The sequence below is a fragment of the Oncorhynchus mykiss genome, chromosome 12 (assembly GCF_057628025.1).
Source record: "Oncorhynchus mykiss isolate SJ-2025 chromosome 12, ASM5762802v1, whole genome shotgun sequence".
NCBI classification, from domain to species: Eukaryota; Metazoa; Chordata; class Actinopteri; order Salmoniformes; family Salmonidae; genus Oncorhynchus; species Oncorhynchus mykiss.
Genome location: NC_143033.1, coordinates 55,534,922 through 55,560,000, shown reverse-complemented (window position 1 = coordinate 55,560,000; position 25,079 = coordinate 55,534,922). Strand labels below are relative to the sequence as shown.

Here is a 25,079-nt window from a genome sequence, read left to right as displayed (position 1 = left end):
ACAAGACGTTTAGAAGAGAAGTTGAGCAAAGGAGATTCTTTTCTCAGCTTGTCTCTCCTGAATGTCTGTGTAGCAGTGTGTGTATCTGAAGGCAATTCTGAACCTGTCAGCAAAATCAGTCCAATACCCTGACTGCTGAGGTTGAGTGTGAGAAAGGAAGAGAGTGCGATAGAGAGAGAGAGAGAGAGAGAGAGAGAGAGAGAGAGAGAGAGAGAGAGAGATTGCGATATATATATATATATATATATATATATATATATATATATATATATATATATATATATAGAGAGAGAGAGAGAGAGAGAGAGAGAGAGAGAGAGAGCTGAGTGAAATAGGCTGTCATTTTTCTACCCGGGGAGACAGACAGGACAGTTATGTTGTTCTTGGCTCTGGAAGGAAGGCTAAGTATGACATTACAAGAAGGGATTACAGGACGGACCCACTGCAGAGTTACACACACACACACACACACAGTATCTGGAATTCCCCAGGATGTTATCCTTGCCTCGTTGGCATTGTTGCGTTCCCATCCCTGGGTGGAAATAACGACAGGAGTGAGACGGAAGAACTCCCACGTACAATATCTCAGGGACAACATACACCGTGTCATTCATTCAGTCAGTCATTCAGTCATTCAGTCAGTCAGTCCCATCCACAAACAGTGTCTTAATAAGTCAGGGAAAGGGACATTAAGTCAGGGGAAGGGACATTAAGTCAGGGAAAGGGACATTAAGTCAGGGGAAGGGACATTAAGTCAGGGAAAGGGACATTAAGTCAGGGGAAGGGGAATCTAGTACAAGGATTCTACCCATAACATTACACCCAGACTCTATGTTTTCATCATGATTTCTCCACTATGAGTTACGCATGTTTTTTACATGGTGCTGTGTGGGTTTTTGTTGTTGTTGTTTTTTGCATCGCCGGATCAGAACATCTCCTTGTTGAATAGACAGACAGACAGACAGACAGACAGACAGACAGACAGACAGACAGACAGACAGACAGACAGACAGACAGACAGGCAGGCAGGCAGGCAGAGCCAGATAGATACAGTAGAGTGTGTGGGTGCATCATCCCTGAGACTCCAACCCTATGGTAGACACACCAATAAAATAGGAAGAGGGAGAGCGGGGGAAGTGAAGGAAGACAGAGAGGGAGAGGGAGGGAGGAAGTGAAGGAAGACAGAGAGGGAGAGGGAGAGGAAGGGGAGGGAGGTGGGAAGAGTAGAGGGCAGAGAGAGAGAGATCAATGGTAAGAAAGTGAAAGAGGGAGTAAAAAGAGAGATGGGATGGTAACTCAATGGCCCCTCCCTCCCTCCCTCATCTCTCTCTCTCTCTCTCTCTCTCTCTCTCTCTCTCTCTCTCTCTCTCTCTCTCTCCCTCCCTCTCTCTGATTCACTCTGAGGTGTGCGTTAGCCTTCATAAAATATGAATGTTGGTTGTGCTCAGAGCCATAATTGCCATCTCAGCCCCTGAATAATGGATGGCTCTGCACTGTTCACTCGCTCTCATTTACTGATGGTGTGGCTAACGCCATACAACTGCATGGCAAAGGCAGTAATGGCCGCTGTTTTGCATTCAATAGCAGAATTAGATTACCAGGAGTTACCACGACTCCTTCCCGTACTGTTGCGCGCGTGTGTGTGGGTGTGTGTGTGAGTGCCATCAGCCCCTGCCTTGTTAGGATATGCTAATGCCCAGTGAGATATACTGTAGCAGCAGGCGACCCAGGCCTTAGAGAGAGAGCTCCAGCACCACACAGTGTGTGGAGAGGGCCAGGGTGCTACACGCGGGTGCCGCTCTGAAGTGTAAACACACATATATCATTTGTTTCTGTGACTTTTCGGAAATTATACTTGAGCTAATATTTGGGTTACGCTTCGGCAGAGAAATGTCGGGAAGACATGAATGCGAGTCGAAGACTATGCAGCGGTTTATCATTTATTAAGTATAAATCAATGGGCCACCATGCACAGAGAGGTACAATCTCCTCTAATTGGATAATGATGGACTTCCCTTAGACTGCAAGAGCTGCTTTTTGTTTGAGTTGGTGGGTGTTTTATTGGGAAGTGCAGGGCAGAGGTCTACATTGGGCCAGACTGTCTGTGTGTGTGTGTGTGTGTGTGTGTGTGTGTGTGTGTGTGTGTGTGTGTGTGTGTGTGTGTGTGTGTGTGTGTGTGTGTGTGTGTGTGTGTGTGTGTGAGGGCATGTGTGTGTGTGTGGGGCCAGAGTGAAGGGCATTTCCAGGGAGTCAGCTTGCTGTGCAGATGTGACCCCTTGACACAAGGGTCAGAGGTCAAAGTGTCCAAGGATTATATTAACCCCTCCTGCTCCCCTCCTTTCTCCCTGAGACCACACTGTCTGTCGACAAACGCGCACGCACGCACACACACACACACACACACACACACACACACACACACACACACACACACACACACACACACACACACACACACACACACACACACATCCTATAGCAGACAGACACCTCATTCTAGTCCAGCACGTTACTGCTGTTCTCACGATCATAGAGTGTCTGGTAGAAAGCCCTGCTTTCTGTGCGGAGAATCTAAATACACATGTTTATTAAGATAAGAGCAGTCCTGCACTCTCCCACCACTAGCCCTCCAAACCCATCTCTCCTCTCCCTTCTCCTATCCTCTCCTCTCCCCTCTCTCTCACTCTCCCTAGTTCCCCCCTTTCCTCTCTTCCCTCCACCTCGCCGTCCCTCCCCCCCATCCCCTCCTCTCTCTAAGCAGAGAGTGTATCTGGTGTCGGGGCAGCTCTTTGTGTGTAATCCTTTCAGCGGTGTAAAAGGTCGGCCGTGCCGTTATGACTCTTAACTGAGACGTGGAGGAGCGGAGAGGAGAGAACTGTCTCTGACACTGCCCCCCCAACCCCTCTCCATCCCCTACGGTCACCCAGCCACTCTGATAATTGCCTTGTTTAATTGGAGGGCCCTTAACAAAGTGTGACAGCACTGGCCTATCAATTATGAAAGCATAAGGTGTGTGTCTGTGCTGGCCTGCCTGTGTGTAAGGGACCCTGTGTGTAAAGGACACTGTGTGTAAGGGACCCTGTGTGTAAAGGACACTGTGTGTAAAGGACACTGTGTGTGAGGGACACTGTGTGTAAGGGACACTGTGTGTAGAGGACGCTGTGTGTAAGAGGACGCTGTGTGTGAGGGACACTGTGTGTAGAGGACGCTGTGTGTAAGGGACACTGTGTGTGAGGGACATTGTGTGTGAGGGACACTGTGTGTAAGGGACACTGTGTGTAGAGGACGCTGTGTGTAAGAGGACGCTGTGTGTAAGAGACACTGTGTGTAGAGGACGCTGTGTGTAAGGGACACTGTGTGTGAGGGACACTGTGTGTAAGGGACACTGTGTGTAGAGGACACTGTGTGTAGAGGACGCTGTGTGTAAGGGACACTGTGTGTGAGGGACACTGTGTGTAAGGGACACTGTGTGTGAGGGACGCTGTGTGTAAGGGACACTGTGTGTAGAGGACACTGTGTGTAAGAGGACGCTGTGTGTAAGGGACACTGTGTGTAGAGGACACTGTGTGTAAGAGGACGCTGTGTGTAAGGGACACTGTGTGTAGAGGACGCTGTGTGCTTGTCTCCATTAGCCCTGGTCAGGTTGAAACCCCTGTGTTTGAGGGCTCTTCACCCCGGTAATGGAGCTTGTCAGGCCGAAGGATCAAACATGGAGACAGGACGCAGCCACCCATTAGGGGAGAGGGAAGTAATGGGACAAGCTCCGGGGCGGATGCTGCTGCATGGGGTGGAGTGGAGGTGTCCTTGCAACTGCGTCTGACTGTGTCAGTGTGCATGCGTACGTGTGTGTGTGTGTGTGTGTGTGTGTGTGTGAGCATGGTGTGTGTGTGGGTGTGTGCATGGCAGTAGCAGGCAGTATAAATCCAGTCTGGACGTGGCAGTTTGCTTTGGGGATTTAGAGGGGCTGAAAACGGTGGTGACACCCACAAGGTTAAGCCTTAGCAGTTGGAGGAATGCCCTCGCTTTCCCTCGCTTTCTCTTTTGTTCTCGCTCTCTCTCTTTCTCTCTCACTCTTTCTCCCACTGACAGTTTTAGACAGCTGGGGGGACTAGTGCAGAGGGAGAGAGAGAGAGAGGGAGTGACAGAGCGCAGGGAGGAGTGTAACAGGGGCGAGAAGAGGGGAGAGGAGAGGAGGCTGGAGATTAGCAGGTTATTGACACTCTGGCAGAGCCTGAACCCTGTAGTTTACACAAGTAGATCATACAGTTTCCCTTCGAAATTCGACACGTGACAATTTTTTTTAAAACATTAATTCCACGTGGTTACAGGGTTAAAACAGAAACAACTCAAAGGTTAACAGTTTAGACTTAGATTCCTAGTGGTTGAGGTAACGTTATGGTTGGGGGCGGTCTTTAAAAAAAAATGCGCCCAGCGCTTGGATGTCGTTTCTCTTTTCTTTTTTTTGTGAGTAACGAGGAAGGCCTTAACCAACGCTCTCGGGGCGTTTTTAAAACGTCTGAAATCGCCGTCTGTTTCTAGTGGCCAGCCTGGGTTTATGAAGGCCACAGGACTGATCTGGGTACAGCCTAATCTGACCTGGACACCAATAACGCGCAGCTTCTGGACAGGGGATCACACTGGCTGCCCACTTGGTTAGCGTGCAGCAGGGCATCAGAACTGGCGTTTCCCACAGTCACGGGTTTCATTCACACGGACAGTAGACCACAAAACACTGCGCAGGCCAATGTGAATGGACAGAAAGTGTAACCAAGCAGGCTTCAGCCAAGCGCGAACAAAAAAACAGGAAATCAGGAAAAATAAGCACTCTGTTCCTGAGTAATGCATTGATAGGACATACAAACAGGCGTGCGTTTCGGCATAATCGCCTTCATCGGAGACTTGTGTTGACTTGGACAACCATGTGTGGATAACGAAGGTAGAGGTGTGGTAGATCTAGCTCTGAGCTGCTCCCTTTGATTGAGAGACACAGCTGGTCTCTGGGCCTGGCCCCGGGGGAGGGTGAGAGTGAGGGGACGACAGGCCCAACAACTCAATTACTGACTCGTATCTGTGGTAACGCTATCCCTCTAACACAGAGAGAGAGGGAGAGAGAGAGAGACAGCGAGACAGAGGGACAGAGAGACAGAGAGAGAGTGAGAGAGAGAGAGAGAGAGAGAGAGAGAGAGAGAGAGAGAGGACTCCACATGGCTCACACCAGCCATCCACGGAACGTACGGGCAAGGGCGATGGTGTGAAGAGAGTGTGTGTGTGTGTGTGTGTGTGTGTGTGTGTGTGTGTGTGTGTGTGTGTGTGTGTGTGCACGTTATCTTTTGAGGAGACACAGCAGAGTGTGTGAAACAGAGAGTTTTATAGGAGAGATTGAATGTAGGTTCCCGTGAAAAACATGGTGTCTTGGTGGTTCGAGGGAGAGCATAGACTTACAGTAGACAGCGTGAGGTTGTGTTAAGGTTGGGAGGAGCAGCCAGACAGAGAGAGAGAGAGAGGGTCACGGGGTCACGGTGCCTGTTCTGGGCGTTGATACGCCCTGTCACCCCGGGGTCAGACCCACACCAGCCTCTCTGTCTCTGGGTAATTAACAAGGCTGAGCCAGGCTCAACTAAAGCTCGGTGTTGCCCGGGCTAACGAAGAAAAGAGTAGTTAATGAAGTCTTCTCCGCTCTGCTCTGTGCAGCTCAGTCCGAATGCTCTGCTCTACCACTACTGTTCGGAGCCTGTCACTGTGCTAGCCTACACCCAGGCTCACACAGACACACTACCACTGCCCCCCCCCCCCCCCCCCCCCCCCCCGGTGACACAGAAGAGATGGGAGGAGAGGAGAGAAAAGAAAGAGAGAGAAGAAACAGAGAGCAGGGTATGTGCAAGTTGTCCTCAGCATTTCATCAGAGCAAAAAATAAAAGAGAGAAACGGAGAGGGGGGGGAAGCAGAGATTGAAACAGAGGAGAAACGGAGAGGGGGGGGGAGCAGAGATTGAAACAGAGGAGAAACGGAGAGGGGGGGGGGGCAGAGATTGAAACAGAGGAGAAACGGAGAGCAGCAGGTGTCTCTAAAGCAATGGTACTGGCACATTGAAAGTGAGGTGAAATACCATGGTGGCGTATTGATCCTGCGGTATGGACGCGTGATAATACAAATGTGTTAATTTATCTGCGTCCTCCTGTTGTGTGGGCATAGTTTGGCTGGTTCGGCAATGTCCTCAGCCACCCGCTAGTTTTCCTAGTCCACTGGAATGTGTTGACATTTACACACACTCACACACCCACCCTATCCCATCCCAGCCTATTACTGTGTGTGTGTGTGTGTGTGTGTGTGTGTGTGTGTGTGTGTGTGTGTGTGTGTGTGTGTGTCTGTGTGTCTGTGTGTCTGTGTGTCTGTGTGTGTCTGTGCGTGTGCGTGTGTGTGTGCCCAGCCCTCGCCAGCTGGAGCACCAAAACACAACCTGGAAAAACTTGTTTGTGGGTTTAGCAACCATCTGTGTGGGAGAAACTGTTTACGTGAGAATCCATCGCTGTTATTTTGGAAAATGTCACTGTATGTGTGTACATGTACGACAAGAAGGGAGAGGTTTTACAGAGATCAAGGTGTGTGTGTGTGTGTGTGTGTGTGTGTGTGTGTGTGTGTGTGTGTGTGTGTGTGTGTGTGTGTGTGTGTGTGTGTGTGTGTGTGTGTGTATGTGTGTGTGTGTGTGTGTGTGTGTGTGTGTGTGTGCGTGTGCGTGCGTGTGTGTGTGTGTCGGCTGGGCCCGGCAGGCTGGTCCCTAGTGACCCTCTCTCTGTGAGAGACATGGCCACATAAGGCTGTGGATCAGTGGGCTGTCAAAACCGTCTCTGTCCAGCGACAGATGGGCCTGCTCCACATTTCACCACTCTGCCTGTTACTGGGTGTGTGCGTGTGCGTGTTTGTGTGTGTGTGTTTGTGTGTGTTTGTGAGGCTATGTGGACATTTTAGGATGCTGAAAGGTCATGGTCAGGGGGGATCCTATGTCCATGACCTTCATGGGTCTCCTCGCTAAGTGACGAGCCGCTGACAGCACACACACACACACACACACACACACACACACACACACACACACACACACATACACACAGTCCAAAATCAATGTGGAAATTCTGTAGGGCTGCTACTGTGGTACAAGATTGAGCCACTGACCAAACCTTAATGACATAGGCAGAGTTTGTGTAGAAACTGCACTACTGCTCAATGGTGACAGAAATGGTGGCATCACGATATCATCTTTTTACGTAGCGAAATGCTTATGAGAGACTTTAAACCCCAACAGAACTCAGCCTTTCTGACTCTCTGGCTCTCTGTACTTTGCCTGTCCAATGGGCTGACTGACCTTCCTTCTGTGTTTTTTTTTACAGGTTCTTCCTGAAGTTTTTCCTGAAATGCAACCAGAACTGTCTGAAGAATGCAGGGAACCCGCGGGACATGCGCCGCTTCCAGGTTAACAAATCACATTTCTTATTCCTCTCTCTTTTTTCTTCCTCTCCTCTCTATCTCCCCTCTGGTCTATTGACTTAACCCTCCTTCTTCTCTATCCGCTCTCTGCCTTCTTATCTCTTTTCTCCCTCTGTTTCTTGTCTTCTCACTCTTTTACCTCTGTAGCTCTGTTAGGTCTGCACACACACACGCACATGCACACACACACGCACACACAGCCTAGCATAATCTCGCTACCCTTGTCACAGTGCACATTAAAACCAACTAACAGACACGTACGTACACACAGTGCAGCACCATTCTTGCAGACCCAGGGTCTCAGGGATGAGGTGGGTCTCGGGGATGAGGTGGGTCTAAGGGATGAGGTGGGTCTCAGGGATGAGGTGGGTCTCGGGGATGAGGTGGGTCTCGGGGATGAGGTGGGTCTCGGGGATGAGATGAGTCTCAGGGATGAGGTGGGTATAGAGGATGAGGTGGGTCTCGGGGATGAGGTGGGTTTCGGGAATGAGGTGGATCTCAGGGATGAGGTGGGTCTCAGGGATGAGATGGGTCTCAGGGATGACATGAGTCTCAGGGATGAGATGGGTCTCAGGGAAGAGGTTGGTCTCAAGGATGAGGTGTGTCTCAGGTATGAGATGAGGTGTGTCTCAGGTATGAGATGAGGTGTGCCTCAGGTATGAGATGGATCCTTTGTAGGTATGTCCTGGTGAGGAGGTGGTTCTTACTGGTGGTGTTAAGGTGAGTCTCAGTGTTGAGGTGTACATCTCAGGCGGTTGGTGGCACCTTAATTGGGGAGGACGGGCTCATAGTAATGGCTGGAACAGAATCAATGGAATGGTTTCTAACTCATCCAACATGTGGTTTCCATACTATTTACTCCCTTCCAGCCATTATTATGAGCCATCCTCCCCTCAGCAGCCTCGTGTGTGTGTGTGTGTGTGTGTGTGTGTGTGTGTGTGTGTGTGTGTGTGTGTGTGTGTGTGTGTGTGTGTGTGTGTGTGTGTGTGTGTGTGTGTGTGTGTGTGTGTGTGTGGCCTTAGCCCTGGCTGTGTGTGTGGTTCCAGTCCAGTGGTGACAGTGTAATTAGAGGGAGGCTGGCGGGCCACAGAGAGGGGCTCAGACACAGACAGCAGGGTTAGTTAGCTATGCCATGCTCTTCTCTTCACGCCTCTCCTCTGCTCTCCTCCTCTCCTCTCCTCCACCCCTCCTCTTAGCCTGCCTTAATTGGGACCACAGAGGCAGGAAACCATATTCCTCTTTCTATCCTTTTCCATCCTCCCTTTTGCATTTTTCTCTCTTCACCCCCCCCGCTCTCTTTATATCTGTCTCTCTCTCCCACAACTAATGCACTGCACTCTCTTGTTATTTCATTTTAGGGGTGAAGAGAAAGGTGGGGGTAAGGGGGAGGGGCGGTCGTGGAAACAGCTATTTCCTTATCTTTAAAAGCCCGAACAGAATTAGGAAGTGACCACTTGAGATATACTAAACCTCAATTCTGCTGACAGATTTATTATACGGGCACACGTGCCTGTGTGTTTGTGTTTTTCGTGTGTGTGTGTGTTTTAATGTGTGTGTGTTTGGTGTGTGTGTGTAGATCCTCAAAGTGTCTCTCTTATCGGAAGATGCCCTTAGTGTTTAAACATTTGTGCAGCCTATAATCCTGTCTGTGATTGGACAGGCATTGAGGGCTGGCTCAGTCTATTGCTCCTCTTTGACTCTAATTATTGGGCTCTATTGTAGTGGAACTTCAGTAGACAGGCCTGTGTTTCCTTAGGCTTAATTAGCAGCCGGGCCCATCCATAACTCACACACTCTAGGCCAGTGTAGTGTGGAGGAGAGGAGAGGCAGGCAGGCAGGGGAGGGACTGTGTGTGTAGACTGTGTGTGTATACTGGCATATGCAACTCAAAACCAACTCTTCAGAAAGGTGCTCTGTGTGTGTGTGTGTGTGTGTGTGTGTGTGTGTGTGTGTGTGTGTGTGTGTGTGTGTGTGTGTGTGTGTGTGTGTGTGTGTGTGTGTGTGTGTGTGTGTGTGTGTGTGTGTGTGTGTGTGTGTGTGTGTGTGTTTCTTCATACACTGACATGAGGTGCGAACATCTCCCTTGTGTCCTCAGCCCAACCAGTGACATGCCTGCGGTCTGAGAAATCACTGAGAACTTTGTAAGATACTCCAACTACAAGAGAGACCAAGGGAAAGAGAGAGAGGCACACAGAGAGAGGGAGGGAGAGAGAGAGAGAAAGAGAGAGAGAGAGGCTGACAATGAGGGAAACGTAGAGAGGGGAGGTAGAGCTGTGATCTTCTTTGGGTATTGAGGCAGGGAGTTCAGGCATGGAGGGCTGTGTGGCAGCTTGAAGAGACTAGCGTGTGTCTGGCCCTGGGAGACTAGCACTGGTGTTTGCCAAGTCCTTTTCAAGAGAGGCAGGAGCCTCTTGAAGCTGCAGAGCAATTGAAACGAGAGGCTCTTCTGAGCTCCAGGGGAGTCCCCCTAGCCCAGCCCAGCTTAGCCCAGTCCAGCCCGGTTTCTATTGGCCCCACAGTAATGGCACTCAGCAGCAGCACAGCACAGTTCGCTACTACAGCAACCCATTAGCTGCCTCCCATTGTCTCTGGGCACTCGAGTGAGGGACGCTTTTAATTAAATTAATCTGCATGTCAGTCTATCAGCCAGTGGTCCCGGGGCCCAGGGAGAGAGGGAGCGAGGGAGAGAGAGAGAGCGATAAAGACACACAAACACACAGCACAGGAGGACATGCTGCAGGACTTTGATAAAGACACGGGGGATCGAGAGATGTGTGTGTGTGTGTGTGTGTGTGGAGGGGTGTGTGTATGTGTGTGTTCATTAGCACAAAGAAAGGGGTGGATTCAAGAGGAGGGAGCAGCACAATCCCAGCCCCACTGATAGAGGAGGGGTGCTGGGGGGAAGCAGGAAGTGTGGAGTTAAAGGAAACACTGTCTCTGTTTGTTTCTCCAAGGTGATGAGGGCCTGTGTTTGTTTGGATTAGAAGCATGTTGTTGTTTCTTGTCCAGTGCTGCAGTTTTCTCTAGCAGCACAGGGAGAATGTTGAGGTGAACAAACACAGACATATACAGTTGAAGTCGGAAGTTTACATACACTTAGGTTGAAGTCGTTTTCTAACCACTACACACATTTCTTGTTAACAAACTATAGTTTTGGCAAGTCGGTTAGGACATCTACTTTGTGCATGACACAAGTAATTTTTCCAACAATTGTTTACAGACAGATTATTTCACTTATAATTCACTGTAGCACAATTCAAGTGGGTCAGAATTGTACATACACTAAGTTGACTATGCCTTTAAACAGCTTGGAAAATTCCAGAAAATTATGTCATGGCTTTAGAAGCTTCTGATAGGCTAATTGACATAATTTGAGTCAATTGGAGGTGTCCCTGTGGATGTATTTCAAGGCCTACCTTCAAACCCAGTGCCTCTATGCATGACATCGTGGGAAAATCAAAAGAAATCAACCAAGACCTCAGCCATCGTACCACTCAGGAAGGAGATGCATTCTGTCTCCTAGAGATTAATGTACTTTGGTGCGAAAAGTACAAATCAATCCCAGAACAACAACAAAGTACCTTGTGAAGATGCTGGAGGACACAGGTACAAAAGTATCTATATCCACAGTAAAACGAGTCCTATATCGACAACCTGAAATAACCCGCTCAGCAAGGAAGAAGCCACAGCTCCAAAATTGCCATGAAAAAGCCAGACTACGGTTTGAAAAGGGGACAAAGATCGTACTTTTTGGAAAAATGTCCTCTGGTCTGATGAAACAAAATAGAACTGTTTGGCCATAATGACCATCATTATGTTTGGAGGAAAAAGGGAGAGGCTTGCAACCCGAAGAACACCATCCCAACCGTGAAGCACGGGGGTGGCAACATCATGCTGTGGGGGTGCTTTGCTGCAGGAGGGACTGGTGGACTTCACAAAATAGATGGCATCATGAGGCAGGAAAATTATGTGGATATATTGAAGCAACATCTCAAGACATCAGTCAGGAAGTTAAAGCTGGGTCACAAATAGGTCTCCCAAATGAACAATGACAACAAGCATACTTCCAAAGTTGTGGAAAATGGCTTAAGGACAACAAAATCAAGGTGTTGGAGTGGCCATCACAAAGCCCTGTCCTCAATCCTATAGAACATTTGTGGGCAGAACTGAAAAAGCATGTGCGAGCAAGGAGGCCTACAAATCCCATTGAACATTTGTGAATAGAATTTGTGGACACCAGCTCTGTCAGGAGGAATGGGCCAAAATTCACCAACTTATTGTGAGAAGCTTTTGGAAGGATATTCGAAACGTTTGATCCAAGTTAAACAATTGAAAGGCAATGCTACCAAATACTAATTGAATGTATGTAAACTTCTGACCCACTGGGAATGTGATGAAAGAAATTAAAGCTGACCTAAATCATTCTCTCTACTATTATTCTAACATTTCACATTCTTAAAATAAAGTGGTGATCCCAACTGACCTAAGACAAGGAATTTTTACTTGGATTTAATGTTGGGAATTGTGAAAAACGGAATTTAAATGTATTTGGCTAAGGTGTATGTAAACTTCCGACTTCAACTGTACACTGAACAAAAATAAAACGCAACATGTAAATTGTTTCATTTTTGTACATGTATGTCGACAGAGAACACTCATACACACTGTCTTTTTCAACACAATGGCCTTATATGAAAATCCAATAATAATGCAGATGAAGTCCTAATTGTTCATTATCGAAAATGTGTAAATATGCTATCGGAGTTCCAGGATTCACATGACATGTTGTCCGGATTGTCCTTGTATCACTCTACTGGTCTAGTTGGAGGTTGTAGATGCAATGCTCTGATCTGGAGGGTAAACTATACTTTGCAGTGGTGACACCCTGGTACTGAGTTAGATCTGTCCTAATATCCTAACCTTTGAACTCTCTGTGTGTGTGTGACTATGTCCAGGTGGTGGTGTCTACTACGGTCAGTGTGGATGGACATGTCCTGGCGGTCTCTGACAACATGTTTGTCCACAACAACTCCAAACACGGCCGCCGGGCTCGTAGGCTGGACCCCTCGGAAGGTACGCCATCATACCTGGAACATGGTAGGCACCCTCTCACTTTTCTACTGTACGGCTGTCTGTCTCTCAGTCTGTCTGTCTGGTCTGACCGTCCGTCTGTCTGTCAGTCAGTCAGTCTACAGTATATCAGTCTGAGTCTCTGTCTCTCTGTGTTTGTCTGTCTGTCTCTCTGCCTGCCTGTCTGTCTGTCTGTCTGTCTGCCTGCCTGTCTGTCTGTCTGTCTGTGTCGGGGACAGCTCCGCTATTGTCACACGGAGAAGAAGCAGTCTTCCTCTAGTAGTAGAGCAAAGATAAAGATAAAGATAATAACATGTTATCTGGCTGGATGGGTTTGTGGCATGAACACTAACAGGAGCCAAATGTCCCCTCCATTCATCTCCCTCTGTCCAGGGACAGGGTGGGGGAGGCAGGGTGGGCGAGGCAGGGTGGCAGGGTGGGGGAGGCAGGGTGGGCGAGGCAGGGTGGCAGGGTGGGGGAGTCAGGGTGGCAGGGTGGGGTATGCAGGGTGGCAGGGTGGGGTATGCAGGGTGGCAGGGTGGGGGAGTCAGGGTGGCAGGGTGGGGGAGTCAGGGTGGCAGGGTGGGGGTGGCAGGGTGGGGGAGTAAGGGTGGCAGGGTGGGGGAGTCAGGGTGGCAGGGTGGGGTATGCAGGGTGGCAGGGTGGGGTATGCAGGGTGGCAGGGTGGGGGAGTCAGGGTGGCAGGGTGGGGGAGTCAGGGTAGCAGGGTGGGGGAGTCAGGGTGGGGTATGCAGGGTGGCAGGGTGGGGGAGTCAGGGTGACAGGGTGGGGGAGTCAGGGTGGCAGGGTGGGCGGACGCAGGGTGGCAGGGTGGGGTATGCAGGGTGGCAGGGTGGGTGGCAGGGTGGTCGGAGGAAGGGTGGCAGGGTGGTCGGAGGCAGGGTGGCAGGGTGGGCGAGGCAGGGTGGGCGAGGCAGGGTGGCAGGGTGGGATATGCAGGGTGGCAGGGTGGGGTATGCAGGGTGGCAGGGTGGTCGGAGGCAGGGTGGCAGGGTGGGTGAGGCAGGGTGGCCGGAGGCAGGGTGGCAGGGTGGTCGGAGGCAGGGTGACAGGGTGGTCGGAGGCAGGGTGGCAGGGTGGTTGGAGGCAGGGTGGCAGGGTGGGGTATGCAGGGTGGCAGGGTGGTCGGAGGCAGGGTGGCAGGGTGGGCGAGGCAGGGTGGCAGGGTGTTCGGAGGCAGGGTGGCAGGGTGGGCGAGGCAGGGAAGCAGGATGGTCGGAGGCAGGGTGGGCGAGGCAGGGTGGGCGAGGCAGGGTGGGCGAGGCAGGGTGGCAGGGTGGTCGGAGGCAGGGTGGCAGGGTGGAAAAGGCAGGGGGGGTAGAGGAGAGCCACAGCACAGGGAGCCTGTCAGATCGCATGCTCCTGCACTTTATTATCTTATGATTAAATATGTACCAGGGCCAGACGAGACACACACACACGTAAAACACACATGTAAAACACACATGTAAAACACACATGTAAAACACACACGTAAAACACACATGTAAAACACACAAGTAAAACACACACGTAAAACACACATGTAAAACACACATGTAAAACACACACGTAAAACACACATGTAAAACACACATGTAAAACACACACGTAAAACACACATGTAAAACACACAAGTAAAACACACACGTAAAACACACATGTAAAACACACATGTAAAACACACACGTAAAACACACATGTAAAACACACACGTAAAACACACACATAAAACACACATGTAAAACACACATGTAAAACACACATGTAAAACACACAAGTAAAACACACATGTAAAACACACATGTAAAACACACAAGTAAAACACACATGTAAAACACACAAGTAAAACACACATGTAAAACACACACATAAAACACACACGTTCACACGCAGCACACCCATGCTGTACGGCGCTACACAGGGGTGAAGGGATCCCTTTGTGCGCTCAGCATGCATAAACACACAAGAACATTTACCAGTGTGTTTCCTGTATCACAGGCAGACGATGGTGTGCAGTGAGAGGTACAGTAGGAACATGGTTGAGTCTCAGCCCACTCCCCTTCTCCACATGCGTTCAGTGGTGCAGAGGAAGGGAGTCTCATTAGTACACTAACCTGTCTCACTGGTCAGGGAGGGGATGGGGACAGATCTGTGTAAATTAACTTCTCCTACATTGGAATAAAGATCTCAAAAGCAACCTGCTTCTCCAGTGCCAGGGTTCCTCCGTGTTATTCTCTGTACACCACAGTTATGTTAGCCTGGGTGCCAGTCTGTTTCTGCTCTCTTGCCAACTCCTTCGTTTTGCTTGGGAATTACTATGGAGAAGACAAAAACACAAACAGATCTGGGACCAGGCTATAGTTATATTGGTTGCTTTGATGCAACACAATAGGCTGAAGATGATGCGCTTCAGTGCCCTGACAGGTGATTGGTTCACATGGTTGATTGGTTTGTTTTATTTATCCTCCTCTGTTACAGAAGAGACACGGCATGTTTTCCCAGATGATGAAAAACTATATGTGTTAATGTTAATGTAGGCCTGGTTGTCAGGGAGTTGTCAGGGCGTTGTCAAGGCGTTGTCAGGGCAGATCTACCTCAAGACATGGTGATGAGACACGCGCACACACGCACACACACACGCACACACACACACACACACACACACACACACACACACACACACACACACACACACACACACACACACACACACACACACACACACACACACACACGGCCATATGCATCACAATGGATTACCATTGACAGCTCCCCTTCTCAATAATGGATGGGTAAAATTCACTTTTTCCCTCATTGCCGAGCAAAAAGGCTTTTCGGGGGGCTCTTAAAGGATGAGACGGAGCAACAAAGCAGTCATTTCCCCAGTGGCGCCTGCTGTCTTTGATTGCAAGTACGCTTCACGAGGATCCTTCAGGCTTAAGGCAATGCACATATTTCCTCAGAGGCAGGGGGCCTTAACCCTGAGTCTCTCTCTGTCTGCAGGACTACAGACCCAGACCCAGGGCCAGCCAGGCCCTCGCAGGTTAGAGAGAGAGGAACGCTTAACGCCTTAACACTGCAGCCACGCATAGCATCGTCACGGCCACTGGGCTTTATTAGACAAATCCAATCACTTTCTCATTTTGTAGCAGAATGATTTAGGACTGAGGCGGAATATGTTTTCTCATGCTCCCCATCAAATGAGACATATGATGTGCTTACTTCTCCGCTGGCGTTGGAGTGGGTGACAAGCCTTGGATGGTCTCCTGGGGTCAGGAGAAGAAGCTGCTTTGGCCTGAGGATGGAAGATTTAAATGGCGTGGTGACGGTGCGACAGTCTGCTCTCCCTCCATCTCTGTGTGACAAGGACGAGCCACTACAACAGGACTCTCTCTGTGGCCATCACACACACTTGTGGATGGATCTGAGAGTCCTGACCCCCCCCCCCCCCCCTCTCCACACACACACACACACACACACACACAGGGACACACACAGGGACCAACACACTTCCATACACACGCCCCAGCAGCCTGCAGACAAAGGTCCGTCTGCTGAGAGAATCCTGCAGCAGGGAAGACAGGGGAAGCCTGCCCACGGACAGGAAGAGAGATGGAGAGAGAGAGAGAGATGGAGGGAAAGCGGAAAAAGGGACCCCCAGGGGACCTGAGGGAAGAGGAGGGACAGCAATCTGTCCCTGGTGGAGTTAGTGTACTGTATGAGTGGCCTCACGTGTGGCTGTCTGTCTGTGTGTGAGTCCATAGATCTGCCTGCCTGTCTGTCTGTCTGTCTGTCTGTCTGTCTGTCTGTTTGCACAGGGTTAAAGGGTGTTTGTTTGTGATTAATTGTTTGTTTTTTATGTTCCGTATGCATTTTATTTTACTGTGTGCGTGCGTGCGTGTGCGTGTGCGGTGCGTGCGTGCGTGTGTGTGTGTGTGTGTGTGTGTGTGTGTGTGTGTGTGTGCGGTGCGTGCGTGTGTGTGTGTGCGTGCGTGCGTGTGTGTGTATGTGTGTGTGTGCGTGTGTGTGTGTATGTGTGTGTGTGCGTGTGTGTGTATGTGTGTGTGTGTGTGTGTGTGTGTGTGTGTAGTATGTTGCAAGCGAGCAGCACGGGGAGCAGATGGTGAGGAGAAAGGCTGGGAAAGTTTAATCCTATCAGATGGATTGGCTCTTCTCCATCTGGTTAATCCACACAGAATTTCAACACGGGCGAAACAGGCGATTTAGGCCAAGATTACTGTCACAGATTGCTGGCCCAGCCCCTCCTCATCCCTCCTCATCCCTCCTAGTTTACCACTGGGCCAAATTGCATTATGGTCGGACTTCCACAATAAGCAAGGTAGGAGAGGAGCCTCAGCCTGAGGAGAGAGACTCATCTCAGTTCATCCCACTGAATACTACGGGATTACTTTTCCTCTCGCAAAGCTGACCTGACCAATAAGTGTAAAATAAAGAAGATTAAACATGTGTTTATTTGAGGTTTGAAAGGCTATATTTTTATTTAAGGGAAAATCTACTCAAAAACAATATATATATTTTTTTTTCATTAGTCCGCAGTTGATACCATTCCAAAAGGTTTTGCGTGTCAGCAGTCAAGTTCTCAAGATCTTGAACCTTCAAGAAGCAAAGTGTCCCCGGCAGCATCATCATCATGAGAGAAGTGTGTTTTGCCGCAGTCTTAAAGGACTTTTAAGAGGCACTGGGTGTGATTTCCAGCTGCAATAGATGCCCTGCTTTTCTGCTTGATCTCCATTCAGAGCTGTTAAAACCACCATCACTCTTCTGTGGGGCATGGTGTGTGTGTGTGTGTGTGTGTGTGTGTGTGTGTGTGTGTGTGTGTGTGTGTGTGTGTGTGTGTGTGTGTGTGTGTGTGTGTGTGTGTGTGTGTGTGTGTGTGTGTGTGTGTGTGTGTGTGTGTGTGTGTGTGTGTGTGTGTGGAGCACGGCTCTGCACTCTTAGTTGGATCCAGCTGTGGGAGGTTTTTGTATGTTTTCGGTTTCCTGCTTTGGCCCCATGCTTATAGACTGAGAGGTGTCAAATCACAAGAGCCCATTTTCTAGCACACATACATGCGCGCACACACACACGCACACACACACGCGCGCGGCATGTATATATGCGCACACACACAACGAGCCCTGTGACCCCGTGTTCCCGTGGGAGAAGGTTGGGAAGCCCCAAACCTCCCTGTGACCCAGGAACACAGCCATACCTCCTGTCACCAGCGTGATACGGTGTCAAAGTACAACATCATCTGCAGCCTCCCTCTCCATGCAGAATACACTACCACAGGTCTAGATCCAGGACTACAGCGTGTGTGTGTGTGTGTGTGTGTGTGTGTGTGTGTGTGTGTTTCTGCGTCCTTGCACACATTCCACACACAAACGTGAACATGGAATGTCCTGTTCCTGTGGTATTCCCTTTAAGGCTCAGTGCTCCTGTCCTTGTCCTGTGTGTCATCAGTGTTCCATGTTCTTTCTTAGATGTTATTGGGCTACTTGATTCTTACTGTGCAACTAACCTCCTAGACAGAGGTGGTCTAACCGTAAGCTGCCTGTCTGTCTCTCCCTCCCTCCTCTCCACCCTCCCTCCTCTTCGCCCTTCTCCTCTCCACCCTCCCTCCTCTCCACCCTGCCTCCTCTCCTCCCTTCTCCTCTCCACCCTCCCTCCTCTTCGCCCTTCTCCTCTCCACCCTCCCTCCTCTTCGCCCTTCTCCTCTCCACCCTCCCTCCTCTTCGCCCTTCTCCTCTCCACCCTCCCTCCTCTTCGCCCTTCTCCTCTCCACCCTCCCTCCTCTCCACCCTGCCTCCTCTCCTCCCTTCTCCTCTCCACCCTCCCTCCTCTCCGCCCTTCTCCTCTCCAACTCCCCTCCACTGCCCTGTCCCTGGAAGCAGCTGCCCCCTGCATCAAAGCTATCAGCCCCAGTGAGGGCTGGACAACAGGGGGCGCAACTGTCATCATCATAGGGGACAACTTCTTTGACGGCCTACAGGTCATCTTTGGCACCATGCTGGTCTGGAGTGAGGTGAGTACATGACGATACACACACACACACACACACACACACACACACACGTTCACACACACACGCACAAACTCTCATCCCTCCACACAAACAACCCCTGAATATTGACCATAGAAGTGTATTGCATTGTCTGTCTTTACAGTTCACAGTACTGAAGGTCATGACAATACATTCTCTACATTTCCATCATGAAAGGGGGAGTGAGTCAGTCCAACTATGCCAGCTGTGGTAAAGGCCATACCACTCTCCCCCCAGATGAAACCAACTCACATAAAACACTGATGGAAATATCAACAAACCATCTGGACCAAAGAGAATTCTGCGGTTGTTGAAATACTGTGAAGTGTAGCTTTCTTCCAGAAATATGAAGCAAGACTTTTGACTTTTGCAATTTCTGGTTTTGAAACTTTAGAAGAGACAAAAGCCCTGTGTTAGTTCAACTTACACAATCAAATAACAACGTTTACTGTTCCAATGACTTCTGTCCATTTAACAGACAGGTTATTTAACATAAATGCAGGGGGCATTTTCATCGGCAAACAAAAGCACTGTTAGAATACGCCATTTTCTCCTGTACAATACATTCCAATTGAATTTGACCTTGCACACTCTTTGCGATGGTGAGGAGTGGTCCTGCCTCAGCCATTAAAAGGTGTAATGGTTGCTGGTGGACTGTCTTCATTCTCCCTGCAGCAGAAGATCTGAATATGAAAGGCAGGCTAAGCGCTCTGTAAGGGACAGTTTAAAGGCATGTAAAATGCTGGTGGCTGTGTGGGCTTTAAAGACGGCGCTGGTGTGTCTGTGTGTGTCTGTGTGTGCGTGTGTGTGTGCGTGCGTGTGTGTGTGTGCGTGCGTGTGTGTGTGTGTATGTGTGTGTGTGTGTGTGTGTGTGACGGAGCTAGATTGCTCTCTCATCTGTGTGTTGTATGCCTCACTCACACACCATCACACACACTCCCATCTCTTGGAGCTCTCCAGTCATCACAGGGGCCAATCAGAGGACAAATTCAGCTCCTATTTATTCAGTGCAGCTCTCTGATGTGCTTCTGATCCTCTCAATTAGCTTCCATATAGGACTGGTGACTTGGGCTGTGGGATGGAGACTGGAGACTGCGGGCTGGGGGATGGAGACTGGGGACTAGGGGCTGGAGACTGAAGACTGGGGGCTGGGGGATGGAGACTGGGGACTAGGGGATGGAGACTGGAGACTGGGGGCTGGGGGATGGAGACTGGGGACTAGGGGCTGGAGACTGAAGACTGGGGGCTGGGGGATGGAGACTGGGGACTAGGGGATGGAGACTGGAGACTGCAGGCTGGGGGCTGGGGGCTGGAGACTGGGGACTGGGGGATGGAGACTGAAGACTGGAGACTGGGGGCTGGGGGATGGAGACTGGAGACTGGGGGATGGGGGATGGAGACTGGGGACTGGGGGATGGAGACTGGAGACTGGAGACTGGGGGATGGGGGCTGGAGACTGGAGACTGGGGGATGGGGGATGGAGACTGGAGACTGGGGGATGGAGACTGGAGACTGGGGGATGGAGACTGGGGGATGGGGGATGGAGACTGGAAACTGGGGGATGGGGGATGGGGGATGGAGACTGAAGACTGGAGACTGGGGACTGGGGGCTGGAGACTGGAGACTGGAGACTGGGAGATGGGGGATGGAGACTGGGAACTGGGGGATGGAGACTGAAGACTGGGGGATGGAGACTGGAGACTGGAGACTGCGGGCTGGGGGCTGGGGACTGGGGACTGGGGGCTGGAGACTGGAGACTGGGGGCTTGGGGATGGGGACTGGGGGATGGAGACTGAAGACTGGGGGCTGGGGGATGGAGACTGGAGACTGCGGGCTGGGGGCTGGAGACTGGGGACTGGGGGCTGGAGACTGGGGGCTGGAGACTGGGGACTGGGGGCTGGGGGATGGAGAGGGGGACTGGGGGATGGAGACTGAAGACTGGGGGCTGGGGGATGGAGACTGGAGACTGCGGGCTGGGGGCTGGAGACTGGGGACTGGGGGCTGGAGACTGAAGACCGGGGGCTGGGGGATGGAGACTGGAGACTGCGGGCTGGGGGCTGGAGACTGGAGACTGGGGGCTGGGGATGGAGACTGGAGACTGGGGCTGGGGAAATGGAGACTGGGGCTTGGGAAATGGAGAATGGAGCTGGGGGCTGGAGACTGGGGCTGGGGCATGGAGACTGGGGCTGGAGACTGGGGCTGGGAGCTGGAGACTGGGGCTGGGAGCTGGAGACTGGGGCTGGGGGGAATATGAGGGGAATATGTTATGTTATTGCTACCATTAGCAAGTGCAGTGAGGAATAGTAAGGTGAAGGTTTACATACTGTTTTAGTACATCTTTATGTTTGGCCACATCAGGATGAGTAGACCTTACACCTTACGCTATGGTCCACATCTGGAGCACATTTATAGCAGAACCCCCTCAGCCCTCTCTCGCCTCTCCCAGTAGCCGGAGGGGAATTAGAGGATGGAGGGGGTTAGGGGATGGAGGGGGGTTAGGGGATGGATGGGGGTTAGGGGATGGATGGGGGTTAGGGGATGGAGGCGGGGGTTAGGGGATGGAGGGGGGTTGGAGGCTGGAGTGGGTTAGGGCATGGAGGGGGGTTAGGGGCTGGAGGGGGGTTAGGGGCTGAAAGGGGGTAAGGGGATGGAGGGGGGTTAGGGGCTGGAGGGGGGTTAGGGGATGGAGGATGGTTAGGGGATGGAGGGGGGTTAGGGGATGGATGGGGTTAGGGGATGGACGGGGGTTACGCGTTGGGGGGGTTAGAGGCTGGAGTGGGTTAGGGGATGGAGGGGGGTTAGGGGCTGGAGGGGGGTTAGGGGATGGAGGGGGGTTAGGGGATGGAGGGTGGTTTGGGGATAGAGGGTAGTTAGGGGCTGAAGGGGGGGTAAGGGGCTAAAGGGGGGGTAAGGTGATGGAGGGGGGTTAGGGGCTGAAGGGGGTAAGGGTTTGGAGGGGGGGGTAAGGGTTTGGATAGGGGTTAGGGGCTGAAGGGGTGGTTATAGGGGATGGAGGACTGGAGGGCAGGGCAAGCCTTGTAACTGTAGTGCTGGTAAAAAGCAGCCTGTACGAGGCCAAAGTTGATTTCCTCTACCTGCCATTCAGTGTGCAGGCTAATGAGCTGATCCAATCTTCAACACACTCCACTCTGCTCTCCTCTCCCCCGCCGGCCAGGGATTCAGCTATAATAATCACTGCTTATTTATTAGACTTTTAAATTGCAGAACCATGTTGGCATAATGTTAATACGCGGGTTTCGAGTCCCACACATGCTTGCCGTTAAACGCTTGGCTCTGTATTTTTGTTGTATTTATTCTTTTAATTTGTAGAATAATTGCAGTTTAATTCAACCTTGGCTAGTGGAATAGGAACCTTTGCTACAGCAGTTCCCCAGCGCCAAAGGGTTCAGAGCCAGTCATGGTCATGGGGTAATGGCTGAAGCCAGCGGGAGAGAGACGGGACGGGGGTCAGAAATAGCACTGATTAGGCCTCCGGGGGCAGATTTGCCTGAGTTGTCCAGCTGCCCTGCCCTGCCCTCCCTGCCTGCCTGTTGACCCACCCTCAATCCTCAGCCCAGGGTTTATTTTAGAGGACACAGACAGAGGTAGAGGTAGAGGCAGACCCTCCTGTCTCCTCACCCCGTAGCGCTGGAGTAAAGCCAGGGGTGGAAAAGTACCCAATGGTCATACTTGAGTACAAGTAAAGATACCTTAATAGAAAATGGCTCAAGTAAAAGTGAAAGTCACCCAGTAAAATCCTACTTGAGAAAAAGCCTGGTTTGGTTTTAAATATAGTTAAGTATCAAAAGTAAAAGTAAAAGTATAAATCATTTCAAATTCCTTAAGGAAACCAGATCATTTTTATATTATTTTGATTATGGATAGCCAGGGGCACACTCTAACCCTCAGACATCATTTACAAATGAAGGATGTGTTTAGTGAGTCTGCCAGATCAGAGGCAGTAGGGATGACCAGGGATGTTTCTCTTGATAAGTGTGTGAATTGGATCATTTTCCTGTCCTGCTAAGCATTCAAAATGTAATGAGTACTTTTGGGTGTCAGGGAAAATGTATGGAGTAAAAAGTACATAATGTTCTTTAGGACTGTAGTGAAGTATAAAGTTGTTCAAAATATGAATACTAATGTAAAGTACAGATACCAAAAAAAACGACTTAAGTCGTCAAGTATTTTTTATGAAGTACGTCACTGAGTATAGCCTACATAGAACTACTGCTCCAGTGTCCCGTCTAGTCCTCAGCATTCTCTGCTGGTCTCAGAGGCTGGTTGGTTGGAGTGCTGTTCGGCCCTTGGTCCGATGTAGGAAGTGCCGGGGCCCCACAGTGTGTTTCCAATTACCGCCCTCCCATACCGGAGAGGCCAGGGGTGAGGCTATGTTAGCTCCCTGCTCTCAGGGCCTCGAGGGCCCTCCAATATCACCCAGCCAGCCAGCCCCCCACCCCCTGTACCCCCGATACTGATCAGCCCTGCAGAGCTGTGATAACCGTCGGCCAGGCATAATGAACACACACTGATCCTTGTCATGCTGTTCCCCTAGCCCTTCTCAAGCTCCATGTTTATGTACCTTCTGTAACACACAGCCTCTCCAGGTGTGCGGGGAGCTATGGCTCCTGTCCAACAATACCACTCTCACTTTGGATGTGTGTGCGTGCGTGTGTCTGTGTGCTCTTTAACACCACCCAGACTCACAACACTTTTCAACAACTCACGAGGTCCTTCGCTGCTGCGGTGCAGATGACACAGTCCACTCATAAACGCCCTTCATTCACCACAAGTCATCAAATCCATAAACGTGTTGTTTGCGTGTCTGACGGCATTGTGGACAGTTTGTCCTGCTCTCCTTTCCCTCCAGCCGTCCCTCTTCTCTCCTTCAGTGTGAAGGGTATTTACCCTGGCAGACAATAGAAAGGGATCGGCGGAGGCTCATTGAGGTGAAGTGTTTGTTTGCTGTGTTGAAGAGCACCACTCACACACCCAAACTCTGACTCAGGGGAGGAGAGGAGATCGGAGGAGAGGGGAGGGGAGAGCGAACCGAGTCTGTAGAGAACACAACTGCAGAAGTCATAGACTTGGACTAACGGTTGCCTGTTTTCTTTCTTTCTTTCTTTCTTTCTTTCTTTCTTTCTTTCTTTCTTTCTTTCTTTCTTTCTTTCTTTCTTTCTCTCTCTCTCCCTCTCTCTCTCTCTCTCTTGCTCTCTCTCTCTTCTGTGCGCTCTCGCTCTCCTCCTGCAGCTCATCACACCCCATGCCATCCGGGTGCAGACTCCGCCCCGCCACATCCCAGGGGTGGTAGAGGTGACCCTCTCCTACAAGTCCAAGCAGTTCTGTAAAGGCACGCCCGGACGCTTCATCTACACAGGTCAGTTTCCCTCCCGCTCACAATAATATAATAATAATGAAGAGGAAGAGTTGAGTTGGAGTTGCAAGCGTCATGCACTACTTACCGTACATCCTTACAGGGGATCGCACAGATCGTCCAACTCTTCCAGAGTATCACAATTATTTAAAGTGCTGAAGCAGCATCATCTGTCTATACAGGACTACACAGTACAGGTTATTACAGACAGAGAATAGACCGTTTCATATCAGTATTTTGAGAGCCTTGTGTTAAGGACACAGTATGTAGCCATCGCTCCGCCATTGCTGGTAGCTGGAATTCTATCATGTTCGCCCGTGTTGCAGTGTAGAGAATCATTTTACATGCTGTGAAATACGGTTCAAATAACGAGACAAAAAAAATACACAAAAGTGATAGTTAAGGCGGAAAGCATAGAAATAGCACATAGAACAGATCTACCACCTACCAGACTTGATTTCAATGACAGTGACAGATCTATAACTCAAATGTGGTCGGGCCGCCTACGAAGATATTTAATGAACCTTTAAAGAACCACCATCTGCAAGGTGAGAGATCCAACAGCAGAGTTGAGCACAGGAGTGCAGAACGGACCAGAGCTTGCTGTTATCAACTCCAAAGTACGGAACAGAAAACACAGTTAGCTGCACACTGAGAGCCTCTCCAGCTCTCTGTCTCTCTCTGTAGCTGTGTGATTCACAGTGGATGACAGGGGCTTCCTAGCAAACACAGGCCTATCTGGCCTAAGAATCCCACCTATTTCCTCTGTGTGGAGGTTAATGCTCGGCACGGCGCTCTCACAAGCAGTGACATCCTGTACAATCCAGTAGATAAGGCCAATAGAGAACTTATCTCGCTTATAGGAAGGAAAGAGGGGCCTGATTCATCCGTCAGTGAGCAGAGCCACTAGCTCAGCTCTGCCTGCCTGCCTGGCTCTATAGCCATGTGTTTATGTGCAGAAATTAGCAGGGAGTTATACGGAGCGCTTGTATGCCAAGAGGCTGAGAAAGGGTTGTGTGTTGCAGCACAGGCAGTAACCCCCGTTGCTTTAACAGTAACAGGGAGGCCTGTTGGACTAGCAGGAAGGTAGGCTACAGCACCCACTCT

The 25,079-nt window shown here is 50.4% G+C and overlaps 1 protein-coding gene across 21 annotated transcripts in view; it reads left to right on the top strand.

Annotated features, from left to right (window-relative positions):
- The window catches only part of LOC110537788 (transcription factor COE1-A), a 150,368-nt gene that overhangs the window by 86,948 nt on the left and 38,341 nt on the right, over window positions 1-25,079 (top strand). For 8 of the 21 annotated variants that reach the window (XM_090192793.1, XM_090192789.1, XM_090192786.1 and 5 more), the window contains exons 7-10: window positions 7,386-7,467; window positions 12,438-12,579; window positions 18,450-18,580; window positions 23,849-23,975. In XM_090192793.1, the coding sequence (XP_090048919.1) occupies window positions 7,386-7,467; window positions 12,438-12,579; window positions 18,450-18,580; window positions 23,849-23,975 (482 nt within the window). Of the gene's footprint in view, window positions 1-7,385; window positions 7,468-12,437; window positions 12,580-18,446; window positions 18,581-23,848; window positions 23,976-25,079 lie in introns of all 21 variants that reach the window. The other 13 variants (XM_036937811.2, XM_090192792.1, XM_090192788.1 and 10 more) reach the window with 2 other exon arrangements.